General features: G+C 37.7%; 1 protein-coding gene across 5 annotated transcripts in view; it reads right to left on the bottom strand.

Moving 5' to 3' along the window:
- Positions 1 to 6,645: 6,645 nt before the first annotated feature.
- Positions 6,646 to 25,142, bottom strand: part of ndrg4 (NDRG family member 4) — a 47,406-nt gene continuing 28,909 nt past the window's right edge. For 2 of the 5 annotated variants that reach the window (XM_086074501.1, XM_086074502.1), the window contains exons 5-18: positions 21,294 to 21,399; positions 19,039 to 19,159; positions 18,815 to 18,877; positions 17,498 to 17,558; positions 17,322 to 17,408; positions 17,150 to 17,206; positions 16,956 to 17,059; positions 16,440 to 16,496; positions 16,193 to 16,244; positions 13,965 to 14,012; positions 12,680 to 12,715; positions 12,549 to 12,600; positions 12,330 to 12,368; positions 6,646 to 11,153 (exon numbers count right to left, since the gene is read on the bottom strand). In XM_086074501.1, the coding sequence (XP_085930627.1) occupies positions 10,999 to 11,153; positions 12,330 to 12,368; positions 12,549 to 12,600; positions 12,680 to 12,715; positions 13,965 to 14,012; positions 16,193 to 16,244; positions 16,440 to 16,496; positions 16,956 to 17,059; positions 17,150 to 17,206; positions 17,322 to 17,408; positions 17,498 to 17,558; positions 18,815 to 18,877; positions 19,039 to 19,159; positions 21,294 to 21,399 (1,038 nt within the window). In that variant the 3' untranslated portion in view covers positions 6,646 to 10,998. Of the gene's footprint in view, positions 11,154 to 12,329; positions 12,369 to 12,548; positions 12,601 to 12,679; positions 12,716 to 13,964; positions 14,013 to 16,192; positions 16,245 to 16,439; positions 16,497 to 16,955; positions 17,060 to 17,149; positions 17,207 to 17,321; positions 17,409 to 17,497; positions 17,559 to 18,814; positions 18,878 to 19,038; positions 19,160 to 21,293; positions 21,400 to 22,493; positions 22,735 to 25,142 lie in introns of those variants that run through there. The other 3 variants (XM_086074504.1, XM_086074505.1, XM_086074503.1) reach the window with 3 other exon arrangements.

Genomic DNA, 25,142 nt, shown 5'->3' with positions numbered 1-25,142 from the left:
CCGTCGGCTCCATGGCTTTTCTCTCTTAGGCCAGCGGTGGAGTGTTTTGCTGCTCATCTGATCTGCGGCCACATATGCAAGACAGCCCTCTGAGCCATGAACCGTCTCAGGAGCCCACCGCCCCCTTTCACAACACATCCTCCGCCCCACTCATAGTAGAAACACTCATTTGTAACTCACTCTATTGTAGCTCGTCTTCACTTTTACTCACTGGAAATGTAACTATAAGTACAAATATACAGATAACTAGATGTTTTGTTAAAAACTACAGTATCCATGACTTTACACAAGTATCTCATTATTCATTCAGTTTTTCAAATACAATTAATATTTTTTTAAGCTTTGTTGATTGCATTTGTCAAATTTTTGTCCATTTTTTTTCTTTCTTTTTTACATTTTCTATTTATTATTTGTTAGCTTTGCAAATGGCATGCATGAAATAAAAATGTGCAAACCAAACAGTGAAAATCCAGAACAATAAATGAAAATGTTGCATATTTGCTAATGAAAGATGATAATAATATATAATACTGGTCTGCATCATAAAATAAACAAGACTCAGCGAACACGTACAGCCGGGGCCCATATGGGCATCGCTTGGATGGGCTTTTGGCTGGGCATGGGCTTCGTTGTTGGGCCCCACTTTGGCAGTAGGTGGGCAGTAGATGGGTGAAACTAAGTATGGGCAATAATTGGGGCCAGGTGGGGCTTCACTCCAAAATATTCAAATTTTGCACAGTAACAGCATCCGTGAATTGTAATTATAATCAGGTTGGCCAGACAGCAAGTGTCTATGTGGAACATGTCTTCACTTACAATACTTTTGAGCTCAAATCAGCTATCAATGTTGTATATCATCTGCTATCAAACACCACTCTTATATTCATTATATAAAGTACTACTCTCATTCTCATATATTTTACATTCCAATATTACAGATTTCACCTCATTACAAAAGTCACATTTCCTGTCTTTTTATCCATAATTAAAAAGCATTTGTCCTGCTGTCCAGGTCCGTCTGTCCGTCTTGTACTTAGCTTTTAAAGGATGAGTCTTTGATTTTATAGTAGTAATAACTTAATATACTTCATATGATATACTAAGTTAAAGGTGCATTGTGCCATTTAAAAAGGTAATAGTAAAGCTTTTTCTGCATCATGCATGTTCCACCAATGCCCAGATGAGTATGAAGAGCCCTGACTGTTTTACTCTGACTGCATCTATCAGCTTTTATCTTCCCTTTATAGTAGAGTGTGCGGACCCTCACACTCTACAGTTACTTTGGAGAGGGAAGGGGCGGAGTTTTTCTTACCTAATTTGAAGTCATGTCTTCGTTTGTCAACTTTCGCTTTAAGATCGTGCATGTACTCGCACGCGCACCATGAACGAGCCTGACACAGATGCTGCAGTTGCGCTTTGGGCCAGAGGTGGCAGTCATGAGTAAAAAAGTGACAAACTGCACAAAGATCCTTTAAAGCAAAAAATGTCTGTTCAGAATCAATATATTATTGAGTTAAGACTGCTTTCTTTGTTTTAATACAGAGTAACTTATTAAAATTAACTATTTTTTTCAATTGATTATAACGTGTTCATGGAACAAGCTCATTTTTTAAGCATATAAAGCCCTTGATTTGAAGCTTTACTCACTATGAATCATTTTTCAGAGTGTATGATTTCGTAAGTTACTTCCGTTCAACTGTTGTTTCAGTGATCTGACACCAAAAAAGTCAAAGGCTTATTTGAAGCATTTGTATGGTGCCCAGGAGATTTGAACATCCTGGGAATGCACTTTAAGCCAGTTCACCAGACAAGCACACAGATTCTGTTATTATTTTTTTGTCTTTTATCTTTTTAAGACACACCTTTTTAGTTTGGCAATTAAAATATATATATTTTTACCCCTTTTATTTATTTTGAGTTCCTTTTATCATTAGGTCTTTTAGCTTTGTTTTTGCCTTTTATTCTGTTTTATTTTAGTGTTTAACTGTTTTCTTCTAGCGTTTAACTGTTCTTATTTGGTTGTCACTTAGTTCTTAGCTCCAGTGTTTCCTCATAGGAAGGTCTCCGCACTGGGAGGAGTGGCTGGTCTTCTCTTGCGGCCGGACGGTTGTCCTGGGGGCCCCTTGGCCCCGAGGGACTGTGGCACGCTTCACTGTGTGTAGAGTGCGCCGCGGTCAATCTTGGCCGGGGGTCTGTGTGATGACATTAGCCACGTTTCCACCGCAGAAACTTTGGGGTAAATTTATGGGGCCAGCCCCATATGTGCGCGTCTCCACTGCAGGAGCCTTCAGTTTGTCAACAACAATGGTGGATAGCCGTGTCGTAGTCGTTTTGTTCAACCTCCTTAGCTTGCTTATGCTTTTGCAGCAAAATATTTTACTTCTTTATTCCCATGTTCAAAAAGTGGTACTTGAATCACCCGCCATTGTCACTTCTCCTGTGTTCGTCTTTTTCATGTTGTTTTGATACATGCAAAGCCATGTTTGTTCTGTAGATTGCAATAAAGTTAGAAAAAAAAAGTGTTCGTCTTCTTCGCTGATTCTTCTTCTAAGCTTTCCGTTAACTCACTGTGGCTGCGCTACAGCGCCACTCCAGACTTGGCATATACATTACAGCTGTTAAACGTCCTCAGCGTCTTCTTTTGGACACACGCAAGTCTTGAAATGTGTGTACAAGATTTGTTTGAGGAACGAAGTCGTCTTTGCTTCCGTCTGGACGGGACTCCAATCAAGTTGCCAATGGACCTAATTAGTGGTAACTGGTCTTCCAGCTGTTTTGCAATTGACTTTTCCAGCCTCTTATTGCTACCTGTCCCAACTTTTTTTAGATTTGTTGGCACCATGAAATTTACAATCAACATAGTTTTCCCTTAAAATGATACATTTTCTCAGTTTAAACTTTTGACCTGTCATCTATGTTCTATTCTGAACAAAATATTGAAATGTGGCACTTCCACATAATTGCATTCAGTTTTTATTCACAATTTGTATAGTGTCCCAACTTTTGGGGAATTGGGTTTGTAGAGCAAGGCCTCCCATATTGACCTTTTAGGCTATTGTGGTATTACATCCCAAACTGAAATGTTGGGCGCGGTATGATTTGGGCCCAACCGAGTCCCTTCAAACATCGGCCAAAAATCATCAATCATTTGATAGATTTTTCTGGAGTGAACTGTATCCATGTCAATTCTCTCATATGCCTATTAAGGTGCAATTTTTGTCAGTATGTATTATGTTTATAAGGTTTATAATATTGCTTAGAGTGCATTATTATTGTGCTGTTACCAGCATTACAAAGGTACCTGCTAACTCAATTTGGGTGGTATGATGTTTTTCTCCATTACGGTATTTGATGCATATACTTATTTTACACACTTGCCTGCTATCATCGACTGAGGAAAAATTCATTATTATGATGATTATATATTATTGATTAGTACATTAATATGGTCTGTATATTCCTGCTGAATATAGTACAGCATAGAGCTTATACTTACTTATGTGGAGTTGACTATATCGTCGGTCGTTTGTTTTCACAGAGTAGAGGAAGTGTTTGCATTGCCTGTAAAAAATACCCTTTTGCCTTCTTGTAATGACAACAGTCAGTGCTATTCATTCTCATACCCTTGGTCTGTTTGGCTACTAATTTATCTATTTATTTACTAATTGTAGCAATATACCTAGAAAGGAGAGGCTGAAAAAGGAAAGAGCAAAGGAGCTGGCAGCCAAGGGAAGCAGCTCTCTGCTCTCTTGGATGAAAGCAAAGCCAAATGAAGATGTAAGGTCAGAGTCAAGGCCAGAGAGAGTCATGTTAACTGTTTAGCACCTTTTAAAGCTCCCATTTTGATATTGATTCAACATGTGTGCAGAATTTTTTTTTTTAATTTACACTTCAATAAGGTATTCCATATGTGCAAAAGCGCTTGCCCCCCAAAATGTCTGTGCACGCCACTGGTTCCGCCCTCAAAGCGTTTGACAAGAATATCATTATTCATTCAGTTATTCATTTGGGTTACGTTCGTTTAAAGCTTTGTTTGATTGCATTTGTAACATTTCATTTTTTATGTAGTTTTGCAAATGAATGCTAAAGCATACATGAAATAACAATTGCAAAACAAAGAGAGAAAATCCAGAACAATAAAGAAAATGTAACACATTGCTAATGAAAGATGATAATAATATATAACACTGGTCTGCACCCTAAAATAAAGAAGGATGTGGAACCATTCATGTTGCCCCATGCAATGCTCCAGTTTGTCTGTTAGACGTGATGTATATGATGATATACATTAGCTATGGTTTTGTAAGTTACTTCCCTTCAACTGCTGTTTTAGTGATCTGACACCAAAAAGTCAGTGGCTTATTTGAAGCATTTGTATGGTGCCCAGGAGATTTGACCATCCTGGGAATGTACTTAAAGCCAGTATCTCACTGAGCGGTGGAGGCTAGCGAGGGTGTGCGCATGTAGCAAGAGTTGTTTTGTTTTTGTTAGGGTTTTTTCAAGATTGCGAAAACGTTGCCAACATGACACACACAAACCGGTTTTATGCTCGCAAACTGTTTTTCTTGTCACCATGCCATCAGATTTTTTAGTGGACCACTAGGCAGCCTAACCCTATGAGGTCAAACGTATCATATTAAATACAAGACATTTTGAGCCCTCTATTTCATGAGTATAATATTTTTTGCCCCATTAAAACCTTGATGTATATGATTTGACACATGCATTGCACGGATAATTCGTTAGAGGTCGGTATCACCCAGCTGATGACTTTTCCAGCAAAGATAGTGGGAAATGTGCTTCCTGATTTTTGGAAATACTAATATGTGTGATATGTCTGTTTATTATTATTGTTGAATTGTTGTCAAGTGTTCTTAAGTGACGTGACCTACTTCTGGGAGTGTGGGCGAGGTTACACACACCGCGGTGTTCATTCAATGAATGTCTGCGCGCTCATTCACAAATTGAGTTGCATGCAGGGGAAACGCAAAAGCTGTGTGTCGTGTTTTTCCTCCGTCTACCGGCATTTCCAAGGCCTATGACATGGCTGCGCCAACAATGTTCTTTTTGACAGTTATAAATGTACGAATTTAAAGCATTGTGACCAGATGTAATAAATATGACACAAATCAAAAGTCATATTGTGATTGAAGTTGATTTAAAGGTCCCATAGTATGAAAATGTACTTGAGTGGGGTTTTCTATCAATAATATGCATCTCCGGCCTGTCTACAATCCAACCAGGTATGAAAAAAGTCCATCCATGACTTCGTTAGCTTTCTCCTCCTTTCTAAAATGTGTGCTTCAAACGGGCAGATTCAATTTTCGTGATTTAGTTACGTCAAAAAGACACAGAAGTGCACTCAACCCAGCCTCCTTGGGTTAGTGGCACCACCTCTGCTAAAGGTTTGTCGCGCCCACTGAAATTCGAGAAGCTGGCTGCGCCATTCTTTTTCTCTCCCTGCTTGCAAATGCTCCGTGGAGAGGGGAAACAATGATCAGGAAAAAGTGGTTGCTTCCTTTGTCTCTAGTCTTTGAGAAGACAGTGGATTAGTTTTATTTTTGAAGGACGTGTACCGACATCATTTCTCAAAGGACTGTTTTGTCAGTGAAAGCCTGTTCAGAGCTTGATTTTCAACACGTTTAAACATAATGGATCGGTCTCAACAGTGTGACACGACTGCAAACGGGAATGATGTAAGTTTAATATTTTTGCTTTAGCTTTCCTTCCTATCCTTTCTAATAAGAGATGTGAAGCGGTTGCGTATTGTTTTGTCAAGATACAATCCACAGTGGTTGATTTGCAGTGACTGGCAACTCGCCACCTAGTTGACATGACTTTGTGTTGCTAACCGGCCGCTAAGTAGTCTCGGCGAGACGGCTTGCACGTTGCGACCGCGCATTGGCCTAAATGTGCACATTTGTGTTACTTATAGCCTCTTGTAAATGTCTACAAGCATTCACGGCAAATTGGAGACATTCACGGCAAAATAATGTTGGCGGGAGATTTACCGGTTACGGCAAAATAACCATTGCCTAAACAATCACAAACTAACACTAGAAGATAGTCTCTGTAGTAACTTTATGCTACTTTTTCTTTTAGTAAAACGTTATATGCCACTTATCCACATATTAAAATAGTTGTCAAATGTGTAAAAGACATGTCTGTATTTTCCTATTTTTCTGCTCCCATGGCCAGTCGTTTCCATTCACAACATTAGCACATGGCTACCATGACCGAAATCACTGCCCCTTCGAGAGAGAAGGGTATGGCCTAGGCGTGGCCTGGTGCAGCTATTTACATAAAACGGACACGCCCCTAAAAAAGGCTGTTATGAACAGAGCGTTTTTTTTAGCTGATTTAGGGACAGCAAAAATATTAGATACAAAGTCAATTTTGACGAATGCATGTCACAGACATGTCTTTTACACATTTGAGAACTATTTGAGTATGTTGAAAAGTTAAATGACATGAGACCTTTAAAAAAAATGTTTTTGTTTGTTCAAAAGGACCGATAAAGACTCTATTTACAAATAATCTGAATTTTCTCTCATATATAATTCATGGTTCAGGCTTTTTAAAGGGAACACTGCCCACTACTAATGTTTAAGCTAGGTTGAAAGCACAACACCTGAACTGCAAATGTTGACATTAGGTCTTTATTTATAACTTGTTACTTGTTTAGTACATAGGACAGTGACAGCTTATGTTGTGTATATATTTGTATGTATAACATATTTAAACTTTACATCACACATGACAGCCAAGCAGGTAAGAATCTGTCTACTACTGTGACTGCTCATAGGGAAGACGTATGAAACAATGCAAACAAGAAAAAAACAAACACTTATTGCTTAATTGAAAGACAGTAAGAAGAATAACTGTATTAATATACATGAACATTTCACTTTACTAAAATAAGGTTTCACCTTGTTGATGGCGTTTAATAACACAAAGGCAAGAGGAACAGAAATTTCACTGTTAGGTAACATCAGTGTTTGGTGTTAGTAACCTGCTCTAGAAATAATAACAATGATAACAATTAAAAAATAATGCTAATAATCTACAAGTGCAAGGAGGGCCCAGGTCTGAATTCATTCTGTGCCAAAGCACAAGTCAACTACACTACTGTTGTTGAGGGGACATCATAAAGTAAATTATGTTGGCTTCAGTGGAGGTACAAAGTGTAGTGCAGAAATTGTGGGAGAGTAAGGTTTAGGGTTACAATACTATACAGCACTTCAAAAAAGGGACAAAATACATTCAGGAGAACACCATACCCCCATAACCCCCCGCCCCCTGGGCAGTTTGTGTTGAAAGTTGATTTCATACAAACTCTCCACTCCATCCAAATGATTGAGGTGTGTGTTTTGCATGCAATGTTCTATCCTAACGCTTCTATTTCACATTATGAATATTTTTTTTTAACTTTACATGAATTGTACAGTTTAAAACACAACCGTCCATGACAATTTACTCTCCATTTTCAATACAATCACATTCTCGTTTCTGTCTGTGTCAGTCCCTTCAGTGCTCAGAAAAAACAACACTTTTCTAATGGCAGACATTTTTTTAAATATATATTTATATAAAAGTGACTTCAGCTGATAGCCCTTTAGGGTGCAACCGGGTTCACCTGTGAGAATCGGGGCACCTTTTTTTAGGGAGTGGGAGTATTTTTTTATTTTATTTTTTTTATGTGGTTGGGGGTTGCCCTACATTCTGAGCTTGGTGCCCAAATGGCTCCAAAACAGCCCCGCTTCTCACAGGCCATCTCAGAAATATGCACACCTCAGCAATTGAATGCTATGTTTGAACTAACCAAAGAATTTTTGTGACAGGAGACATTGATGACTATGGTGCATCAACGCTGTACACGGATAATCCAATAACTCATTGTGGTCCAGTATAAGAGCAGGCAACAGCACACAACTCTAAAGCTCTAAATGCATACATACTAAAGTGAGGAGTTTATTGTTACATAGCACATCAAAACGAAAACTGACCATCAACTGCAGTGATGAACTAATCTAAGGTGTGTTACTATTAAAGCCTTTTTTTCCTGGTCATAAGAGTGAGTGAGTGAGTGAAACTTTGGTACATATAAGTAGAGGGGCTAGTTGCAAGAATGAAAGTCAATTTAGATTATTTGTTTTGTTTTGTGGAGACCAAGCAAAAAGAGGGGTACACTCCTGGTGCTGCCCCACTGGTTTAGGATCACAATGATTGTCATAGTGGAGACCACAAAAAGTTGTTACAACCAGAACCACAACCATGCACTGGAGTTACAGACTGACAATATTGATTACAACTATGGCTCTATTGAAGTAACCACATGTGAGGTCTAACACCCTAACACTAGACTACCCATATTATAAAGCATCCTAAAATTACACATCACATGCATATAGATTTTACTAAACACAATTATACACTATATTACTGTTGTGGATTGTCTTTGACTTATAAATGGCACACATCTTAAAGCTGCTCTTGGTAACCGCGTAAATAAATTGTATTTGAAGTCAATATTAATTTAAGATGTGTTCATAATGCATAAACTCACAAACCATACAATGTCATTTCACTTGAAATCGGGCAGTATGTGTTTGTGTTGAATATACTTGGGCCACATAATTGCAAAATATGTCTAGAAAGAAGAAAAGAAAAAATTACGAGCTGGCTTCAGCTGGCAGTTATACACACACTATTGGTTGTACAATTTCAGTTTTTTTTGTACGTCGATGCTAATTTGATGAAAGTTTTTCAGTGAAGTACTATAATAATAAAAAAATATGAGGATGGAATGATTTGCAATCATCTCTATTCACCCACAATGTACAAATCATACATCAAATTTACACAAAGCATAAACGGTAGAACACAAGCGCATTCACGTTGAACTGGATTTAGGCGGAATAATTCCCCATCGATTTTGATCGACACTCAAGCCAGCCCCCCCCCCACCCCCACCCCCCAACCCCCACCCCCACCCCCACTTACTAAAGCTTCACGTTCAGGAACAGAAGACAATTTAAATCAATGAAGCTCGAATTTCTTTCAGCGCACTCATCTGTTTCTGCCTCCTCCTCAAGCCAAAGATTAGCAACTAGTTGACATCACAGTCCTGAAGTCATTTTGGAGTAAAGTACACAAGTCAACTAGTCTGTACAACCCCAAACACACACAACCTATGTGAAGCTTTAAAGCAATGTTATGCGTGTATGGTCTAGCTAGCATGCTAACACGCCAAAATTACACGTAGTCTAAGCAGTACTTGTCATTCAAATTCTGGACCACCTGTGACCACCATATAGCCTAAAGTGCTGATATAAAACACATTTAGGGCCCCTTGACTTAATCACATTCTCCTTTTTATGCCATTACTTGAGCAGCTTCTTTTTTTTTTTTCATATTGCTACAGAAATGGTTGATGTGTTTGAGTGTATGTGCTGGGGGGAGGGGGGTGAAAGGGGCTCAATAAGGGTATACTTAGCAAACAAATATAGGAGATAGCCAACAATACAAATATAAGTGCTGGGAAACACGAGTGAGTTTGAGGGAGGTATTATTAAAGTGGGTTTGGGAATAGCAATAGGCTATGGTTGCATTCAGAAGTTTCAAAACATTCATCATGAGCATATATATATATTTACTTGGGGGCTTTTAATGATTGATTGGAACTGCCTTCATCAATGAGTTTTATAAACAAGAATTTAGTGCACATCTTTTATTTATTTATTTCTGAATATCTCTGATCCACACAGATCAAAAGTATACATACAGGATGTACATACAGAAACAACACTCACCAGTATTGGTCAAATGTCACCTAGTGTTTTTTTTTTTTATGTTATTTTTTTTTATACCATAACCAGACCATTTTTATAGCCATCCACAATCCTCTGGCGTAATTCCGCCTTGATATCTGACCACACCTCTTGGCACAATTGGAGATATTGGTTTACAGGCACAGACCTGGCTTTTATGCATAAACCACAAATGTTCAAAAGGGTTGATGTCAGGCTCAATAATGGCAAAGAGAAACTACCAGCTGCAGTCAATTGTGATTAACAACAAGTTAATAGGCCTGGCCCATTTAAAATACCATATGTACATATATTAGAGCCTGTATAGTGTAAATAATTTTGACTGTGTGGATTACAGAATTAAAAATAAAAATAAATTCAAACATGTGCACTCAATTCATGTTCTTAAAACTAATTGAAGATTAATGTTGAAGAATAATTCCCCCATGGATAAAGGAAACTTCTAATCATTAAATGGGAAGTCAGCCTTTAACATTTTTTGACAATAATGTTATATGTGACCTCACTAGTCTAAACATGACATTCTGATTAATATTACATTTGTGGAATATGAGTTATGAAGCAAAATCCAGCCATTTTTTTAATCCATCTCGGGACGGCCATTTTGCTACTGGCTGTCGACTGAAGATGTCATCACAGGGCTCAGGCAACGACCAATCACAGCTCACCTGTTTTCTGAAGCTGAGCTGTGATTGGTTGTTACCTAAGACCTAAGCAATTGTGATGTCATTTTCACTTGACAGCAAGTGGCAAAATGGCCGCCTTCTGATATTGATAAAAACTGCTGGATTTTGCTGCTTAACTCATACTCCACTAACGCAATATTAACAAGAATACCGTATTTAGACTCGTGGGGCTGTATCGAACATATTATTATCAAGAATTATTGGGGGGTTGACTTACCCTTTAAAGGTACAAAATTAGTGTGATGTTCATGCCCATGATGAATGTATGTAAGTTCTGACTGTAACTGCACATGAACTGTTCTGTTACAATATAGGAGAATAGCAGACAAAGGATCTCGAGGTTGACGACAGAGAGAGCGATCATGGCTATTTACTTCATTCCGTCAGATTGATATCCTAATACAGTCTCCTTTACCGTTACCCACTATGGCTTCTCTCTGTGTCCCTTCACCCCTTCCTCCCCTCTTTTTTTTCCTGACACCTCAACAGGAAACTTCCATAGTTTGGGTGACCGCAGCGACTCCCTCAGTGCTGTCGGAGTGGGTGCAGGCACGAGAGCGTGACCCATCCGTGGAGCTGGCGCTTGTCAGGGAGGCGGTCCTGGAGCGAACCAGGCGAGTCATACTGGCGGAAGGCACTGAAAGGAGAAGCAGACGGGTAAAGAAAAAAAACATTAACTTTGTGTTTATTAGTTTTGCATTGCTGATATGAGGGGAGGTCATGCTCTTTGGGGAATAAAGATGTCCCATCTGTGCTGCGGATGAACAAACAAGAGCCTGGATTTGGTCAATGTAGCTGCTGGTGCTGTCGGGTCTACTCACAAATGCATTATGAGCGGCATGCAATTGAGGAGCTTGCAGGGTTTTTACTAATAATGTGGAGCTTGTTGCTGAAAAGACAATAGAATAGATTGCCTTTTTTGTTTCTTATTTTCATTTTTATTATTTAATGTCTCTTGAGGTGCTTTGAAATAAATGTGGCTCCTTGTTGAGCTAACTAATTATAAGCTTTCTCCGTTACCTTCTCATTACCATGTAAATTAGGGCTTATGTTTTCCCTCAAAGGGCCATTATGTCTGTGAAAACATTGAAATCTCATTTTATATATGCAAAACAGATTGATGGATAACTAGGTTTAAAAACAAGGACAATAACTTGTTAAACTATTGTTCAATTATAAAAGGGGTGTTTGGTAAAAAAAATAAAAATAAAAAATCCCTCAATATTATTAAAAGTTAAAAAGACAATTTGCAATTTGGTACCAAATTTAGAAGGAAACATGAAAGTTCTTTGTGTGTAAGTGTACTACAAAATACAAATAGCAAATTGAATTTCCCTCTAAGAGTTTATAATCAGTACAATAAATTGAATTAAAAAATTAGACGCACATGGTTTACATTGGCGAACAGGATGTGGCGGACCAAATCCTGTGACGTATAGACGTATATGAGAATATAAATAAGGATATTGAAATTGCAGTTCTTAATGTTGAGATTTTTTAAATATTTGCATTTGTAAATACAATGAGCCAGGCCTTGCCAAAGCTAGTTAAGGGCCATGCAAAGAGCAGTTTTGGAAAATGATATGATGAGGTGAGGGACAGAAAGGACGGTATATTTTTCCTTTGAAGGAAAAATTATTCAGAGATGAAGGGCCTTTAGGTCTTGCAAATGCCGAAAATAAAAAAATTAAAAATAAAAACGGTCGGAACATCCCAAAACACTGCATTTAAGACAAAATAAAAATCATGTTTGAAAAGAGCATCATACAGGGCAGCAATAAGAGGTCAGAGGTGAATGTGGAGGAGGAAGTACCTGGCCCTCCACTCAACCTCCGATCCTTCACATAAGCGACTGAGAGAACAGGGCAAGGGAGACAGAGGCCAACATTAATACAACTTGTGTCTCTCTGAACAAAACCCGGCCTCAAATACTCAATACTGCTGCTAATCTGTCGTTTTACAAACAGTTTTTTTTGTGACAAAAGATATAAAGATAAAATATCGCCTTCAATAGTTGCTTGTGAATACTTACTATAGCCCATTCCTTGAAGGAAATACTTGAATGCTTCAGTGAGCTTCCCAGGCTGTAAAAACAAGACAGTCTCGTAAAAAAAAAGTATTTTTCAAGTGCCTCATGTCCTGTGATAAGAGTTAGAATGTTACCTGTGTAAGCTGGGGTAGTCCACCAGAGTCAGCCATCTGTCACAAAAAAAGGAAATAGTCATAATTCATGTTCTTTTAAGGTGAAAACCCATTCTTGCACTTTTTAGTGGCTTCATTCTGTATGCGCTGACAGGCATATTTCTGCTTGTATCAGTAATTTTTCCATCATTCACATCTGTCACCTTGGTTAACATCATCTATGACAATCAAGACAATTTTTACAGTATTTTTTTCTTTTAAATGTGTACCACCCAATATAAGTATGTTCAAATTCATATGTTTTCACAAATTGACGCTGAATCCAAGGGCACTATTTTTGTGCCAGCATAAGTCTTGCGCAAAGTGTGGAGTAAATGTGTGCATGAGTGGAGTTTTTTTTGTTTTGGTATTTTTGTAGACAGCTGCAGTTGGAAACGCCCATGTGGGAGTGAACACTGGCAATTTGGCAGCGACTCCTTTCATTCCCTTTAAACTCATTGCAAAGAGGGCCACAACTTAGACATGCTTTTAGCTGGTCTAAATTCTAGTCTACTTTATATCTGGGGTATGTAATAAAAAAAAAAGTTAATGAAATGAAGATGTGTAATATTTATTCTGTTACTTGACTTTCATTGTAGATAAAGTGAAATCATTTGTTGAAAAATGTATTAATGTTTTTATGACAATAAAAACTGTTTCCTATAGTGGCCATTATATTATACACATTATGATGTACTTTATTCAGGTTGCCATATGTAAAGGCTAGGGATGTAGCTATAACGGCAATATCGTGATATCACAATTTTAAAACTGCCACAATATCGTCGTCATGTCACAATATTAAAAGCAGCACATCTGTTCAAAAAGTCAGGTTAATTTCCATTTGTGCAGTTCTAGCACCCTCTGGTGGCTAGTTTTTTAGTGCAGTTTAATTTTCATAAGTCTTGTTTTGGCCCATCTTTGTTTAAAATCCACGCTAAAGGTCAGATGAAGGGGAACGTAATATGCTTGTAAACCAAGTCAATATGTGGAGGAACTCAATGTGAGCTTGCATTGGCAAGTAAGTGCCTCAATATTAAGTCTTATTAGAGAATGTAGGTGGTTTATATGCATTGGTGTTATGTACAAAAGCACAATATTGTACTTTTTTTTTTAATTAAGAGCTTTTTTTTCCTTTCTTTTTTTACAACAGTGTGACCTTTTTTTATATCGCCATCGTGATAATTAGCGTATCGTGAGCTTCATAATGTGATATTGTATCGTGATGCTTGGATATCGTTACATCCCTAGTAAACACTGTGATTACCTTGAGGAAGGTGGTGTTGGTTGGGTCAAGCTTGGAGTTGCACTCAACCTTAAAGGCAAGTTAAACAGAATAAGCAACCTCATTAACAAGGCAAGATGTAATTGTACAGTAACTTTTAAAAAGACAATACATTGGTAGTGATGAGACTATATTCACGGTGTAGGGTCCATTTTAGAAGGGTCTACGAGTGACCCAGATACTGCAGTGTGCTGCAGTGATGACTCATTCCAGTGGGATGAGAAGACATACACGCACAAATGCTCACATGTGCACACGCGTATAAACAGTGCTATTCGCAGAGGGCATGATATTGCTTACTAAATCCTGCTGTGTTTGATCCAAATCACCCAAATAGACTGGCAAATCACTTTTACATGTTCCCTTTGCTTTTTCCTTTGTTGATTCCAAGTATAAGACTGTTTTATATTTAGAAGCAAACACTCAGTCTCAACTGCTCACATCAGTGGATATGACCTCCATCTGTCACATCTAAGAAAAAACAAACAATTTATTTATTTATGTATTTAACAACTCACCATCATTCTGCAACTGCTCAAGCAACATCAATACTCGTTCTCACTTCCCACCCTGACTCCATCTTATTCCTTCAGTTTTAGAAGTGAGAGGACTGATTTAAGGATCTGCGAACCGAAGCGTATAAACTAGTGATGGGAAAATGAAGCTTCATGAAGCACTTGTGATATTTTTTGACTCCTCTAGATGGCACTCTTGGTTGAAAGATGCAGTGGAAATGTAATCAATTTCCTTTGCACTAGCCTTTATATTTAAACCAAGAGCAACATCTAGGGGAGTCAAAAAATATCACAAGTGCTTCATGAAGCTTCATTTTCCCATCACTAGTATAAACAGCACTTGGACAATTTCGAAATCGACAGGTTTCAGAGTCAGAACGAGACCATCTGGCCCCCAGCAGAATACACGCATGCATGCACAAGGCAGCAGACACCCACTCACAAAAAACAAACATGACAGTAAGAGGGTTTGTGGTGAGTTCTACCAAGGCTGTCTGACTGAGCTGCTTTGTGTGGGAAATGAAGTCATTAACTGCATTTACATACGATGTAGAAAAATAGATCACATTGCGCAGAACACGAAGAGTGACCAATTTGCAATTTATCCAAGATTTCAAGATGATTCACAATTTAGTGATGCGAATATCTTAATACATTATATACAGCAACAATCTTAACGATCGATGTAAATATGATGCAGTACATTATGGCATCATATTCACCTTTAATGTGACAATTATTCACAAACATTATGTTTTCAATGACAACTACTGTATATCAAATCAATTTATTAAAATCACAAACATGAAAATACTATTTTGGATGCAACGGGTGCTTGTCCTGCTGTTCTCTATATCAAGAATATTTTCAAAACTGAGAGATACTTATTGGGTAGTGATAGAATGCAAAGGGCCATCAATCAATATGATACACACATTTGAAATAAATGTGATCAAATGACCTTTAATTATTTGTCTTCATGTAAAGACATTTACCATGTTAAGAATTTCTCACAATATTATCAACAGTGATTTTGTAGGAAATGGATAATAAATACCCATATGCTATATTCTATTTCAAAGCAAGTGTTTACATTTGTAAATGTTTACCTCTATAAAATTATCAGGAAATAACAATGTCACTCACTGGTCACTGGTTCAAAGAAACCCGCAGCTTTTGTGACCTCTGATATGATTACTGTATGTTATAAATGTCAGCAATGTTCTTATGCTTCACAGCCCCATTAGGTGCAAAATCAAGAATTACATTTCTTGAATATCCTTCATAACTCAAAATATTCAAAACTACTTTTTAAAAATTATTTCCCGGTACTATGTAAGGATAACACTGCCTCATTTATCAAATATATTAGTATTGATTATGTGCGTTACTGTTATTTTTGTTTTGTCAGATTAAGCATTTTGGTTTGATAGACAAAATAATTTTTGTTATGTTTTTAATATCTGCATCCAGAGCTCAAACAGTGCTCATTGTCATTATACGCTATTTACTTTAATCATGTTATTCAAATATGTAAAGTAAACAATTACATTAGTTGTAGTTACTATTTCTCAGAAGATCTAAATGAGTCATGTCTGAGAATGGATGGAAGAGGACACAATTGAACAATCATTTATTGATCTATTTTTTATATATCAGTTAGGTAATGTGGAAAGGAAACATAGATAGACTCACCACGCCTTCCTCAGCAGGGGCATTGTCTCCCACAACCAACATAACCGGACACCTAAAACAAACCCATCATTTATGGTAAACATTTTAGTGAACTAATGTGTATATTTACAGTTTTAATATAATTATGTCACAACAATCAACACTGGAAAAAAAGTGTTTTCTCTCCTTTAATGACTGAATTAAGAACTTCATAGGCTGAAACTTCAATCCGTCGCTGCATCATGACACACAGGTGTGTTAGACTTACTTTAGGGTTTTGGCATTCAGCGCAGCCCCACTGCGGTTCATCTCCAAGTCCCTCCGACTAGAAACGACAAAATTAATTGAATATTATGCTGTTTGATTGGTTGTCTATATGAAAAGCACCTTTGGATAACTTTAGAGCAGTGATTCTTAACCTTGTTGGAATTACTGAACCCATCAATTTTCATATGAGCATTTATCTAATCCTTTATTGAAAAACGAAATATGATTTATTCCCCGCCCACCCACCACAAATTCTGGACATGTGCAGTGGCTTTACTGTTTTACTGTTTGTTTACTGTTTACATTCTCTGGGGTTCAAATGAACTCAAGTTAAGAACCACAGCTTTAGAGTTGATGTCATTATCATCTGAAGTTGAGTTTAGGGCTGAGAGGGTTCCGAGCGAGGATTCAATTTAGCGTAACAGAATAAATATGAATAGGCTGTCTATGTAGATGCTCAGTTTTCCAGGGCAATGTATCAATACGTCACGAAATGATGACAAATGATTTATTCCACCTGTTGTACATGTTCCAGAAAAGCTGCAGGTTGAACTGGTTGATGGTGTTGTTGATCTGTTGCCGGTAGCTCTGCACCAGCTCTGTGTTGTTCATCAGCTCCTCCTGTGCACAAATAAAAGCCTACTTGATTTCTGGTTAATACGCAACAAGGGCTGCTGCTGCTGCTGCTACTACAAGGACTCCTCAACATACCTGACTGAAAAGATGTGGCAGTACAGTATCTGGCAGGGCGCTCGTCAATCCTGACAGCTAGAGTTTGGACATAGATTGCATATGAAAAGACAGCAGAGCTACAGTATGCTTTGAAATACTCCAAAAGCACGTGTGTCACGGTTTTGAAATCAGTCAAACTTTCTTTCCTGACCTTTGTGGCAGCCCAGTCGATCCATCCTTTGCCATTGGGGTCAATGTTGAGCAGAACCAAACCCTCCACAAGGTCAGGGAAGATCAGCTAAAGACGGAAATATTTTGTTGTTGTTTCACAGGTTGGCCTTTCCTTTCAGGAAATACTGTGAATATAAATTTGTGAACTGGACTCACAGCAAGCTTGGCCAGGATGTACGATCCAGCCCCAACTCCAATCCCAACGATACTCTTGAATCTAAGACAGTTCAATAAAAATGTCATATTTTGAGGGTGTTACTGCCATTGCTGAATTTCGTTTTTGCCAATATATTGCACAGCTTGAATTTGAAGATTTTGCTGCTCCGGGTTCTTGTGTAATCAAGTTTAGGCTCGATCAATAAAATTGAAGCAAACATTTTTTTGTCAGGTTCCAGAATAACAATACTCCATTATTACAAAATAAAATCCAACACAAATTTTCATTGATGGATTTTGCACAATTTGGAAGAATAGTCTTGCCCCAGCACGATTGTGGCAGAGAGATCATGAAATTGGAATGCAGGTTATCAGGAAGTCTTTATGCTGTTGTGCTCATGGGTTTACATACCTTGGCAGAATTTGTAAAATATTGGCACTACTGGAGACCAGCTCATTATTTTCTATATTACTATGTTTTGTTAAAAGGTGCAGTCAACCCAAACATTGTCTTTCCAATAAGATGTTGTATGTGCCCCCACTAGCGTAAACACAACATTTGGATTAATATTGTGTGTTTGTTATACAAATTAAGCAGCAATATCCACTTTTTTTTTTTTTTTATCCATCATTTTGCCACTTGCTGTCAACTGAAAATGGCCTCACAGTTCCTCAAGGCTCAGGCAAGGACAAATCACGGCTCACCTGTTTTCTGAGTTTTGGTCATGTGACATTCGTAAGCTGAACAATGATTGGTCGTTACCTGATCTCTGAGCAACTACAATGTCATTTTCAGTTAACAAGAGGCGAAATGGCTGCTTAAGTCATATTCCACAAAACCAGGGTTTATCAGAATGTCTTGTTTAGACTAGTAGGTCTGCATAGAACATTTTATTGTAATTGCTGATTCCAACATTGGATACTTGTACTTGTACTCAAGTCTCTTACTAGCATGACTGAGTCTGTTTACATCTCCAAAATCTACATGAATGGATATCAATATTACACATTTCAATAAAAGATGATGTAATCAATATTTTCTTCATATCATTTGTGTTAAGTAAAACATTGAAAGAAAGACTATGCTTTAAATTCAATCAGGAGACTGGAGTGAATTCCAAATAATTAATCCTGACTTTGTGTATGTATGAGACAGTGTAACTCAAAAGCATTCAAATTAATAGATTTCCTGCAGTGCAGCACAGAAATACAGTATATCATCTTTGCCAACAAAACAAGGACACAATGTCCCAGTAAACGGCAAGGCTGACTGAATAAAATCATGGCGTGTATCAGTGAACTGTAAAATGCACCAACCCAAAATGCTGCACCACAGTGGACAGCATGCTCGCCAACTGGTCCATAGTGGGATACTGGTACCTGTGGAGGGAAAGGACATGTATGTACTACATCCCTACATCAAAGACCAAGCTGGAAAACTGTTGCATTGGTGACTCAGCTATCCAAATTGATTTTTTCCTTTATTAAATAAAGTAGGTCAAGTGTAATGACGACATTTGTACAAATCAGCTTTTGTGTACCCTTGTGGCAACTGTGACGCTCCAATCTGCTGCCCCGGAGCGTCGACATGGCAAACCACGAAGTGCTTGGTGATCTCTTGCATATCCTCGTTATTGAAGAAAGAATTGAAGCACAGCTTGTCTGCATGAGCGAGGAAAAGGAAAAAGCAGACGTGCGGTCTGATGAGACGAGAAATGTGATCCCATAGGACGTGTATCAAATGTTTCAGTTCTAATAGTGAGATTTGGTTAACCACTTTTGGGTTAGTTATGTTAGTGAGCATCATGCTTATTAGTAGAAAGGTGGTTAAAAAATATTCAGTTTATGATTTTTATTTCTTTTTAAATGTTTTACAGATAGCAGCAGGCAAAAAAAAAGTCAACCACCGTAAAATCCTGTCAATTTAAAACCCTTTACATTTAACCTCCCAACACAATTGGATTTTGAACATTTATTTAGCCACAATTGGTATTTAACCTTTACGTGCAATACAATTTAATTGAATCATTATTGAAATCTTTAAAAACAAATATATATATATATAGTTCTTTACTGTACTTAAGTGCCGTACTAATGCAAACTGCATAATGTTACAGTGGATTAAAATAATATTAAATAATACACATCTGACAAATAAAACTTCAATTTTGATGAGCACTTACAAATGTAAAAATCGGAATATTTTCAGCCTATTGAAAAATACAAATTGTGAAATAATTCCATGTATGATAGATGTCAGCCTTGCATGTGCTGACTTTGAGCGTGCATGCGTGTCAGACTCTGTGAAGCCATGCAGCAACATTGTATCTTCCTCAGGCTTGAAATGAGCAGCGTTAATTAAATGGTTTAATTAGCCTGACATCTGGGTTAAGGACAGAAAATAGATGAGGCTGCGACTTTGTTCTTTTTTTCTTCCAGGAACGTGTCAGTTTTTTCCATTCCATGATATCATCAAGAACGCCAATGCTGCATAAGGACGTACTGTAAAAATATTTCTCCTGTTGTATCATTCATTGGCAGCTTACAGTCTGCACTTTCATTGACTCTATGACCTATTTTCTCCTTCAGCACTTTCTCCTTCTCTCACTTTGATTCTCTCTCGCTCTCTCTCTCTCTTACTCATCCTCCTCCTGCCACCACGCAAAAACACATCTATGTATTAATTTAGCTGTTGTGGTCTGTGACCTCATTTCTAAATCAATTGAAATGTTCTCATTTTTACGTTCACATCCTCTTTCATTTTTTTCTTTTTTCTCCTCTTTACCGAACAGACAACGTAATAATGAAGATTAATATTAATTAATTTTCAAATTGCCTGATTGTTTACACAAATCATCTTAACTGTTCCAATTGCATATTTTTTGTCATCTATACTGTATATTTTTTTCTATGTACATTATACGTTTCTATGTACATTATACCTGGTTCATACGAGTAATTTGATATTTTATAATTTTTTGTTACTTTTTCGGGTAAGATTGCCAATACCTTCAGAAACAAACAACAAAAGGCAGATTATTTTAGAGCCGTGATATGCGCCGCTTCCACTATCGCATGCTATTCTCAACACCCCCCAACCTCTCTCGGTAAAGCATCTGCATTGCTGCTGGCTCCGCCCCGCCTCCCTCCACAGGACATGAATGTTTTTCTGACCTACTTTTCATCACTGTTTTTCCTACTCACTCGTTTGTCTACTCATTTTTTCAACTTTTGTATTCTCATCATTCCTACTATGGTGCCATTTATTTATTTTTTTGTCATACCTTTAAAGGCACCTGCTCAAATGTTAATTGTCTTTTTCACTGTTTTTAAATTTTACAGTGTGACAGCCAACTCTCAACTGACAAATTAGGCTTTTAGTGAGAACAACAACATAATCAAATGCAAATCATTTGTTGGTAAGAAAATTTATGATTAATTTGTTACTTTCTTACATATGGAAATGAGCCTATGACTATGATCCGTGATAATGCACAGACCCTAATTCAAATTTTAGAAAAGTAAGAACACATATCACTATAATGAGTTTCCACAGAAAAAAACTAGTACATTTTTCCACCTTTAAAAATAGTTTGCTTTTGTGTTTCCAATTATCTTTATAGCTTTTCACACTTGTGCTACAAATTTCTCACTTTGACGGTGCTGTGTGCATGAGTGTGAACGAGAGCAGCTGCCGATGTAGCTAATTAACACGAGAAGCAAGTGCAGAAACACCCATATATATATAAATGTATGAACTGTCACATCTGCCACAGAAGAAATCCACATGACTCACGGTTGAGTCCCACATCATGATAGGTGAGGATAGCAGGCTTGTTCCCTTTGGGCGCCCCGCGGATAACCACATGCAGCATCCCGTAAGGGGTTTCAACATCATGTTCCTGTGAAAGAAAACAAATATATCCGCTCATGCAGAATTCAAAGGCATTCATTAGTGTTTTAACACATTCATGAAAGCCAGTAAATATATTATTAATTCTAAATGACACCGACGGTCGGTATGAGGCTTCCTTCTCATAATTTCTCCTGTATTTCGCACTCCACCAAAAAAAGAAAAGAAGAGGTGACTATGAATCTCTCCAACCACCTCTTGTTGATTGACGACTCAAGCTAGCGTAACATCCAAATGGCTCACTATGAATGATGGATGACAAACACTGCGTAATCACCTCTACCTTAGCCACAGATAGTATTGCAGTCATACAGCAAAGGACCTAATTCAATGAGATTAAGCGTTCTATTTGATGCAGTTACTGCATCAGACTTGTTAGAAGACAGATTTTAGTTTACAAATGCTAAATAAATTAAGCTGACATGATGACCTTCAGATGTTGAGAAGGGAGAATCATCGCAATTGTCGCAGAAGAAAATCATTTTTTGCATTGATCTCTTGAAATTATCTATTTGTACACATTCTCAATGTGTAAAGCCAAAGCAGCTCAATTAAGATCATATTTATAGAGACAGACTAACTAGTTTCCTTTTATTCAGCATACAACAATCCAATTTTTGTGCGTTTACTTAACTTCAAGGTTAACAACATGTCGACCAAGAGGACTATTGCAGAGCACGTACGCCAACACGCAGTGACACATAGGCACATGTACACACATTTATTATCCGCAGAAGAAAAGAGCATCCGTGATGGCGCACTGAAGTGTGTCAGTGGGCCAAACAAACAGAATGGCCCATCGTTCTCTATGACATTGCAGTTTCAGCTTTGCATGGAAACAAAGTGTAAAACAGCATCATACACAACAGCCTTTTTTGCATTATGCAACTAACTCTTCTGTGTGCATATTTAAAAAAAAAATTTTTATTAATTAATTAAAAAAAAACTTGTATTGTCATCAAATACAAATTATTTACAATGACAAATTCCAGTCACAAGCAACTCACAAATAAAGCAAGTCATACTTTATCACATGCGTCATTCGCCGCAGCGTACAGAAAAACCTGAATCCAGTCCACTCACCCCGTCCCAGCATTCAGGCATGATTCCACACTAAATGTTCTCTCAGTGGCTAAAGAAAAGGAAGAAGATGCAGATGAACAGCCAGGCCTCTCCTGTTATGTAGGACTAGGTTCTGGTCAGCACCCGCTGCGAAACGCAAATATGCTAGATGGTAGATGCTGCACAGTCCTGCAGTGTCTTTGTCTGCTTGAGAGCGACACGCACCCACACATTTAAGCTGATGCCCTCCCCCTCAATTCGCACTCGCCTCATGCTCGATAGGCAACAACACCACGGGGGTGGTGCAGGCTGGCGAGGATTGGTTCAGAACCTCTCCATCACACAAATGGATATCATGTATTGGCAGTCTTTTATGCATCCTCCCTCATCAGCACCACTGACACATATCGGCTTCAAGGCTATGTTGCTGCCGTTTGCTTCACATTGTCAATCTATGGCTTGGTGGTGGGGGGGGGGGTGGGGGGGGTTGGGGGTGGGGGCGGGGGATGGAAAGCATTCACATCGAGACAAATTGGCTGCAGCAGTTATTGATTGTCACGGTTGTTACTGGAACAATCGGTGGGTTCACCAAATAAGTCAGATAGGAAAAACGTATCAAAAGGGGTAGACAATGCAAATGTGTCATAAAATCTGCATCACTGAATTTCACGTGATAGTTAGCACAAACAATCAGGTTGGCAGATGTAGAAAGGGGAGGCATGAGGGCATTTGGTGTTCAATAGGATGATGCTGAAGAAGGGAAAAGAAGAGGTAGTGACCACTTCAGTGTTGCCACAGTTACTCTAAATAAGTAACTTAGTTACTTTACTGATTACTTGCTTTAAAAAGTAACTTAGTTGCTTTACTTAATACTAAAATTATCAAAAGTAACTACGTTAGATTACAAGTTATTTTTATATATTATATTATATTTATAGGTTGTTTGTTATTACAAATAAAAATGAAGACAAACTTTTTGTTCAACATAATTATTTTAATTAAAAAAAGAGTCTTTTGTGGATTTCACTTAACATAAACGGGCTACTTGTGTTGTTGTTTTTAAATAAAGGAAGTCTTTCCAGACCATAGACTTTTTTACTTGACATATTTAATTATTAATGTTGTAATGGCAAAAATGAACATTTATAATGTACATTATATAAAATAAAATTATTAAATTTAGGGGCCTCCTGCACTCAGACAATCTGGTATGACTTTCTTTTTAAGCTTGAATGCATATATGTAGGCTGTGATCCATGTTTTTATTTACATGACCCTAACCTATCTAGACAACACAGAGTGTACAATCCACCTTATTTCCGAGTGTTCTCATGGGTAAACGATTTGGCACCTGACTTCGGCTTTCAGGCTTACGGCCATATTTTGCTATTTGTTTCACCGGGTGTCGTGTCACGGAGCCGACACCGTGTACGAACAAGCAAGAAGAAGTTGAATCTGTGAAAAAAACAAAAACAATTTTTTTAACTGCAACCCCAGGGAGTTAGAGGGAAAGTTGTTGTGAAAAACGCCTACCCGGGATCAGGATCACAGAGGATTTTGGCTGAGAATCTTCATTTCTAAATCCCACATCCACCACTATGCTGCAGTCATTTGTTTTTGTGGAAGATTAGCACAGTAAAATCATGTGATGGTTAACAGAGGTGGGCATTTTGTCAGGACTGACAGACGCCCGTTTTGTTGACGAATAACGAGGGGGAAAAAGGGGGGAAATGACGGATTAAGCACTGATGGAAGTGGGTTTTCGTCTGTCAGTGTGAACTTCAGGTACTCTCAGTCCGACAGTTCGGCTTGAAAAAATGACGGCCTGACAATGTCGGAAGGGTCCCCAGGGTGCTCACAAATGATAGACCAGTACAATTTTGTACATTGCCCACCTCTGATTTTTACCTGTATTCATGTTCATGATATACCCATAGTTAAACCTCCAACGTCAACCACATTCTGTTTGACAAAATATTAAATTCCCCCTGCACCTAAAAATCTATCACAATCAATTAAAGTCCACCTCAGCAAATAAATAACATAAAATAAGTACCTACTCTATGATGTAGTGAAGGAAGTGAGAAGCTAAAAAGTCTACTTGCTTTGCTGTTCACTATTATTATTATTATTATTATTATTATTATTATTATTATTATTATTATTATTATTATTATTATTATTATTATTATTATTATTATTATTTTAAAATGGAACAGAAAACTGCACTATAGTACGTGTATCTATGAATACCAGAACAAATACTTAAACATATTTCACTGTTCTCAGACATGAAGCAAATTTTAATGCAGTTTTTTTCTTATGGCTAAAGGGCAATTTTTGTAAATATTGACTATTTTTTGCTAAACTCTTCATACAAATAAGAAAACCTTTCACAAATTTGGCAAGACAACATAGTTCTGTCGCAAAAGCAAATAGGTCTTGCTTACCTCTTCAAACCTCATATTAGTATGCACAAAATGCACCACCTACACGTTAATGGAAAGAGTGAAAAACACATCTGGCTTGTGCTTTCTCTGTACACAAGGTAGGCTATGTCAGTTTGAGGTCATACTTAGTTCTGTAAACATAGGGGGATTATACGTTTTAAGATTTCAAGTATTTCTTTTTTATTGAATATGTTTACTGTACTGTTGGTGTAAACACATC

This window comes from Leptonotus elevatus, chromosome 4 (assembly GCF_054856555.1).
Source record: "Leptonotus elevatus isolate MCC_2025b chromosome 4, RoL_Lele_1.0, whole genome shotgun sequence".
Classification (NCBI taxonomy): domain Eukaryota; kingdom Metazoa; phylum Chordata; class Actinopteri; order Syngnathiformes; family Syngnathidae; genus Leptonotus; species Leptonotus elevatus.
This window is presented reverse-complemented; position numbering and strand designations above follow the sequence as displayed.